This window comes from Temnothorax nylanderi, unplaced genomic scaffold, assembly GCF_030848795.1.
Source record: "Temnothorax nylanderi isolate EJ_2023f unplaced genomic scaffold, tnyl_v1.0 TNYL_tig0456_pilon, whole genome shotgun sequence".
NCBI classification, from domain to species: Eukaryota; Metazoa; Arthropoda; class Insecta; order Hymenoptera; family Formicidae; genus Temnothorax; species Temnothorax nylanderi.
Genome location: NW_027249518.1, coordinates 67,372 through 75,373, shown reverse-complemented (window position 1 = coordinate 75,373; position 8,002 = coordinate 67,372). Strand labels below are relative to the sequence as shown.

The 8,002-nt window shown below is 27.9% G+C and overlaps 1 protein-coding gene across 1 annotated transcript; it reads right to left on the bottom strand.

Annotated features, from left to right (window-relative positions):
* Positions 1–438: 438 nt before the first annotated feature.
* LOC139782967 (cytochrome P450 4C1-like) lies at positions 439–7,617 on the bottom strand. Its single transcript, XM_071722067.1, has 13 exons — positions 7,515–7,617; positions 6,274–6,498; positions 5,848–5,957; positions 5,492–5,582; positions 4,769–4,954; positions 4,463–4,556; positions 3,454–3,556; positions 3,176–3,281; positions 2,293–2,399; positions 2,144–2,212; positions 1,300–1,468; positions 732–911; positions 439–654 (listed from the first exon to the last, which is right to left on the bottom strand). Exons 2-13 carry the CDS (start codon positions 6,428–6,430, stop codon positions 476–478), a joined length of 1,551 nt encoding a protein of 516 aa, XP_071578168.1. The 5' UTR covers positions 6,431–6,498; positions 7,515–7,617; the 3' UTR covers positions 439–475.
* Between the last annotated feature and the right edge of the window lie 385 nt (positions 7,618–8,002).

Genomic DNA, 8,002 nt, shown 5'->3' with positions numbered 1-8,002 from the left:
GGTTAAACAACTTTGCGGTAAGCATTACCTATTTGTGTAAAATTAATCATTTCTTCCCGCTTATTTCAATCGTTTTATTTCCACAATTTATAAATAATAATTAGAGAAAATGAATTAACCTGATACTGTGAAAGTTTAGTTTTATGAAGATCTTTTTTTCTTAAAAACTTACAATTATTATAATAGATATTTAATCAAAATGTGATAAAAAGTTTTATTCATGTTAAAATTATCTTTTAAATCATTGATTATTCTAAGCGCTATTTTAATTTGAATATTATGTTTGTATATGTTACAAAGTCATCGCGGCTGACCACTATACATATATTTTATATATTTTATTTATATTTTAATTTTGTGATTGATGATGACATATGTGCAAAGTGTCACTATTACGACGCTATTGACAATCGTTTTGTAGGCAAATAAAGCCTTCCCTTTGCTTTTTATGAACTTTATTAAGTCGATATTTGTTTCAAGGACTTGCATACGTTTTACAGACAGGGATAAATTTTACACGAAGTGGATGAGAAGGGCGAAGTATTATATCAAGTTGTATCCGAAGATTCTTTAAATAATCAATGGGCTCCAAGTAGAAATTGTGTACCAGAGGAGCTATCATTGCCTTCATTTCCAGCATAGCAAATCGTTGACCTATAATTTGGTACATATCATAATCTGTTAATATAAACAGGGTATTACATATCAGAATATAAAAAAATACAGCTTACCGATGCAGTTACGTGGTCCAGCGCTGAATGGTAAATACGAATAAGGATGACGATTTCGGATTTTTTCAGGCAAAAATCTATCGGGATCAAATACTTCTGGATTTGACCAAAAATTAGGATCTCTGTGGACTCCGTAAATATTAAGATGCAAGTATGTTCCAGCAGGTACCAAATATGAGTCTAAAAAGCGTACATTAATTAAGATTTAGAAATAATAATTTAAGCTGTATTAAAATTTTAAAACTGATTATACATCTAATACAACATAAGAATAGTTGCCTATAGTTTGGATCATAAAAAATATAATGTAATTATTATTTAAACTTTATTAAGCATTACTTGTTTAATATTATTTTCTGAAAATATTGTATGTTGTATTAGATGAAACTTTGCATATAAAATTTTGAAATATTGATTAGAAAGAAACTTATCGATAAAAATATACAAATTTTTAAATCTTTAAAATATACTGGAATATTGCTTTTTATGTGTATTTACTTCATACATTTGATGACATGTTGCGTAATATATTTAAAAATATATACAAAAAAATTGGTTAGATGCGTACGTAATTTTACGTCTTCTCCAGGAAGACGTGATATGACATGCACGCTGGGATATAAGCGCAATGCTTCTTTTATACATCTCTCCAAATATGGTAGGTTTTGCAACAATTTCATATTAAACTTCTGCCCATTCTCTTGCAAAGCAGAATCAATTTCGTTCCTGACACGATCCTGTTATCATTATTGTTAATTAAAAGGCGTCTTTTTGTTATCGTGATGTTTTTACGTAAAAACGAATATATCTCAGGAATATTTATTTCACAAATGTTTTGATTAATTCGTTTGAAATATGTGTACAAATGTGTATAAATTACACTTAAGATATAAAAAAAACATTTGAAATATGTGCATACGCTTAAGCGTGTGCGTATACGCATGCGTGCGCGAGCATATTTTCCATACACGGTTATTTGAAACAATCTTATTGTTTTATCCTTAAAAATTGTCAATCCTATTGTTTAAATTGTGTACATATACACACTTAAAAAAACATTTAAAAAATTAGATATTAATTTATATTTAATCCTCCGTCCGTATACATTTTTTGCATCCTCGGAGTGTATACGTGGGTCTATCACGTTGGACGCAATTTTTCTCTATTTTAAAATATCTTAAAAAATCTGAAAAAAAATTACGAAACGTTGTCTACATTGTAGTAGACGATTTTATAATCATTTTGAATTTGTTTAATATTTTCTGGCAGGCTTGCAAGTTTTATAGTTATGAGCAGATATCATTTTCGCACGGACGCCGCAGACACACGTATACAGACCGATTAATAAACAACTTTTAAAATCAATTAATTTCTTTGCCGAGGAATAGTGACTCATATTAGACGATAGGTACCTGAATGTCCTTATGCTCAGCTAATAGTGCCGAAATGTAGCACAGACCCATCGCTGTAGTATCATGACCCTATAATCGTATACATTCAATGTATTATATATCGATAAATCAAATAATGAATGAGAAAGGTTACAAAAGAAATTATGTACCTCAAACATAAAAGTATCAACTTCTTCCCTAATATCTGAATCAGTCATAAGGCCATCACGAGATGCTGCTATTAGAAGATCCAACATTGCAAGCCGTTTTCTTCGTACTAAATCGAAATATGTTAACATGTCTGTATCAAATTAACAGCCCAATTTTTCTGTGACGTTTTTATTACATAAACTTAAATACGTTAAGAATTTAACTTATATTTATAATATTTATAAGTTGTAAAATATAATTTATGATATTAAGTACCAACCAGATTTGAGGAATAGCTACTGATTACATTGGGAGGGTCCGGTTGTCTACATTCCCGATTGCCAACAGCTTCGTTTGCCTACAAGATTTTGCCGACAGCTTTGTTTGCCGATATTCTCGATTGCCTATATACAAGCATTATTGCGCACATGTAATAATTAAAAATACGCATGTGCGTTTGCTCACATGGCTTTATTACACACAAACACATTGCACACATGACTTTATTGCACACATATACATTGCACACATGGCCATAGTGCACGCATAAAATAAGGAAATTATATTAACACTTTGCGCACACGATTATATTGCGCACATACACATATTGCACATATAACTTTATTGCGCACATATATATACGCACGGAAAAAAAAGGATTTGCTACTATAGCAAAGCTATATTTGTTAAATATAGATTTGTTAAATATAAAACAACTAACATTTTTTGCTGCAAGACCTAATTAATTTTGCAATAATAGCAAAACTTTTTGCTATTGCAACAAAAAGTTTTGCTATATTACTTTGCAAACGAAGCTGTAGGCAAAATGTTGCGGCAAACAAAGCTGTTGATGGCAATTGGGAATATAGGCAAACGGAGCACCGCCCCCATTACATTACGTACTTTCTACCGGTTCTGCATCATCTCTATTTGCCGACGTGTCATTATCAAAGCTTTTCAAGTATTGCCCATTAGTACGATCATGATAAAGTTTTCTTTCAGCAATTATCTATGTAAATACAACATTAATGATTCTTCCATAAATAAAATTAGTAGTGTGTTGTTAATATTTATAAATTATAATTTTTTTACACGACAATTATATTGTAATTTTTTAGTGTTTTAATAATTCCAAATAGATATAATGTCTAAATATAATATTAAGCAGCATTATTACTTACTCGTTCGGTAAATCCATGTAATATCTTCAGCATCTTCTTTTGCTCTCTACCTTTTGACGTCAATGAGAATATCCAATCGATGTGCAGCCATTGCCTCATTATTCTAAATAATTAATAAATGTTAGGCATGTCACTGTAAGAAAGTGATAGTATAATTTGGTAAAATATATTTTTAATTTCTTAATATATTTTTACAATTAGTAATATTTCAATAATCATATTGAAAGAGAATACATTTAAGGTAGTTCTCCGGTCCTTGTACTAGAGAAAATCGATTTTCTCTAGATTTTCTTGAAACTGTGAATTGGGAGGTGTGCTTTATGCGTGGTCTAAACTTCAGTACCTCTTGCGGTATAAAAAATCAAGATACTGAGCCTCAAAGTTTCAACTTCTTTTACTAAATTTTGGTAAAAATTGAAACTTTGGAGGCTCAGTATCTCGATTTTTATACCGCAAGAGGTACTGCAGATACTCTACTGTAGCAGACACTATAAAAATCGAGATACTGAGCCTCCAAAGTTTCAATTTTTATCAAAATTTAGTAAAAGAAGTTGAAACTTTGAGGCTCAGTATCTTGATTTTTTATACCGCAAGAGGTACTGAAGTTTAGACCACGCATAAAGCACACCTAAATTAACGTATATTCACAGTTTCAAGAAAATCTAGAGAAAATCGATTTTCTCTAGTACAAAAACCGGAGAACTACCTTAAACACTAATATAATTATGCTATAGAGATATGTAAAATCTTATATAGTATAAGCATAATACAATTTCTTAACTATTTATTCTTTTAAATTTATTTCTATATATTTTTAGATAAATAATTTAACATACATGTAATTCATAAATTTCTAATTAACGAAAGTGATAATTCACCTTTACATTAAGTACTGTATTATTATACTTACGTCTTCATATAATTATACAATACGAATTTAAATATTAATTAAGACAAAATATTGATATACAGTTATTTATTACATCTAAAAAAACATGAATTATTATACCTATAAGCAAGAAATTCGCCCATCCGATGAACCGCTTCTCGATACTGCTGCTGGAAATCACCAAGGCCTCGTAGAGAAGTGCCCATGGCAGTTTCTGCAAACGCATTTGTAAAAGTATTATGATAATATTATCATATATATTTTAAAAGTATCTATGGCTGTCAAAATTATATACGAATCAGTATCTATGTTGTGATATTGATACTTACAGTTTTAAAAATTTGATTTTAGTATAATTTTATTTATCAATAGGAATTTATAAAATAAAATTTACAGTTAAAATGTACAGTTATGAACACATCATACCACATATTGCATTCAGCGTATGTTCGCTAAAAAATGGTACTAAATCTTTCACAACTGTGTCTCCTGCATTTTTCAAAGATTTGGTCATGTTTTCACCTTCTTCGATCAAAATCTGAATAAACTGCTGTAATATATTAAAATGAAATGTGGGGGTTAATATCTTTCGTCGTGAATGCCATTTGGCGCCTGAAACATAAATAACATTTGTATAATTGTAGGATAACGATGTGAAACAATTATTGCAGTGAGATATATATTTCTTTATTTAATTTGATGTATTCTTTTTGTAATAGACGTTTAAATTTTTGCGCCAACACATCATCGTGTAATAAAACATACAAGAAAAAAATTCTTTGTAATACGCTTATTATTTTTTTTATAATATTTATGTTTTATGTGATTATATTATTTAATAAATTATTTTTTTATATTTAGTAATACAATTATTTTTTTCATGATTGATATGAGATATTGTGAACATATATGTAAATCTAATTACTATTAATATTAATCTAATTCAAGATAATCGATTGGAAGAAATAAAGTAAAATTTTTTTTTAGATTGAATTTTCTTGCGTGATATAATATATCTATGCTATTTACATTTAATTACATAGATTTATTCTGTTATCAAAATTAAAACTTAAAACAAAATTTAATAAGAAGCCAAAGCAAAATTTAATAAAACATATACCATTATTTATATTAATATCGTTATGTTACCTCCACTAGTGAGTAGACCAGTACCGAACCACGGATGTAAAATATCATAAAGAATACTTTTTTCGATATGTTTTGTACTGCTTAATATTGTCTGAAATTACAAAAGGTATTAAGTTAAACGTTATTTAATTCAGACGTCATTGGATAATTGATTAATTGATTTCAAAAGTATTTTAAATATTTAATCATCTCCGAGATTTAAATGAAGAGATAATCATCTTTAATTTTAAATATACGATCATTTCAGACTTTTGACGAATAAACATATTTAAACAAAATAAAAAACATAAAAAAGTGAACAATTTATCGCTAATATATCATTAATAAAAAGATACAGAATAAAATTTTTTTCATACCTCTAAATCATTCGGATGACTGATGAATATTACGGGAAAAAAGAATCCCCATACTTTTGCAATGGGATAAAACTCGTCAGTTAGGGTAATCAGAATCTTCCATTGTTCTTCTAAAACATGTATGTATATGTTTATTATGTAAATTTACGGACATATTATAAATATTGATCAAAATATGTATGATTGACTCTTTGTTATATTTAATGTATGTATCTAGATATTTTATTGTTTTTCAAATAACTCCAATAATCAAAATACATGAAAATATTTATAAGCTTAAATAATTCTTAAAAGTAATTAACGTGCAATAATTTCGATAATTATATATCTCAGAGAAAAATGTTTGCAAATATTATTGAAAAATTTGTGTTGATACAGGCGAATATTTATTTACGGGAATATTGTGTATGTGAAATTATAACTTACCTCGTGAACCAAAACATTGAAATGCATTTCCAACAATTGGATAACCTGATGGTCCTGGTATAAGATTGATAAGTCGCCCCTTTTTTCCATGATAATGCACATAATAATTAGATATCAGTAGAATAAGAATAAGTAATAGCAATATAATAGTGATCATTATCGGCCGACGAAATAATTAGCCAGTTTAAGCAAATTTTGTTTCCTTCTGCTGTCTTCTTTTAATGTCTAAAAATTCAATTAATTAGAAATCCACACATAAAAAGAAGGGCATAGAGCCACAACAGCGTGTTCGTGCCGTAACTTTTTAAAATAATATTTTGACAAATGTTTGGTCTATTATCCAACCATCTTTAATGTGATAAGTTAAGATAACACAAAGACTAGTAAATAAAAAGATAAAAATTTTAAATCACAATAAACGCATTAATCACATTAGTTCTTATCGCTATATAAAATTCGATTCAAACGCTCATCCTATTTCTTCAATGTATAAAAGTCGAGGAGTAAACTGAAATGAATTACGGATTCACAAATACTTAATAACATGTCATAGAATTAACGAGTAAGAAAAATATTTTCTGAATATGTAACATAAGTATTGTGATGAGGTGATTATGGTGTTCTACGCAAAAAGTCACGTTGTAAAATTTTCATTTATAATATTGTTATTAGTTAGATAATGTTGTTGTCATGTGACATGTTATGTGACATGTTGTTATTTGTGTCCATTACTTATTTCAGTTCATTTCTCGATTTTTATACTTTGAAGAAATAGGATTGCGTTCGATTCGAATTTTATATTGCGATAAGAACTAATACGATTAATGCAATGTATTGCGGTTTTTATTTTTCTCCTTTTGTTTACTAGTCTTTATGTATTATCTTAACTTATTACACTAAAGATAATCTGATGATAACAGACCGAAACGTTTGTTAAAGTATTATTTTAAATAAAAGTTACGAACATTCTGTTGGGCACTATACCCTCTTTCTTATGAGTTGATATCTTCTTTTAGTTCTTAAATTACACAAATCACTAAATATATGTATTATTTACAGTCTTTATATCTTAAATAGGTTTGGTCAGTAAAAAGTGCGTTAAAATACTTTATTGATACTTTATCACAAACAAATTTTAAATGGATATAATGTATTATTTATTTCATTAAAAAATGCGCATGTAAAAATAAACATGTAAAAGTAAAAATATATTTAATTTCTAAATATTTTAGAAATATTACATTATTACAAATGTTTCCGTTACTCTAAAATGTGTCACGATAAACCGAAGTTCTTATATGAAACGCTTGCGAGTGACTGATCAGTTCTGGTACTGCACAGGAAAAAACAAGTGTCAAATCAACTGATATACTTGTATATACGCAAGAATATATAATCTTGAAATGAGATTATACTGTATTGAACGAAGAAAATTTGCTTGAATGATGTTATTTATATATTATTATTAAACAAAGTTTTATATAGTTCAAGAAAGGAAAATCTTGCGTATATACGAAACAATCTATATTTTCTTATTAGAATTTCAACTTTTTATTTCAACTTTTTTTTTCTTGGTTGAACTATATAATGACTTTATTCAAGTAAATTTTTATTCGTTTAACGCAATATAATCTTATTTCAAGATTTTCATGTTGTTGGAACTTGGAACTAAATATATTTTCAAATCGAGAATATTCTTTTTTTTTCTGTGTGATCTATTGACTATTCG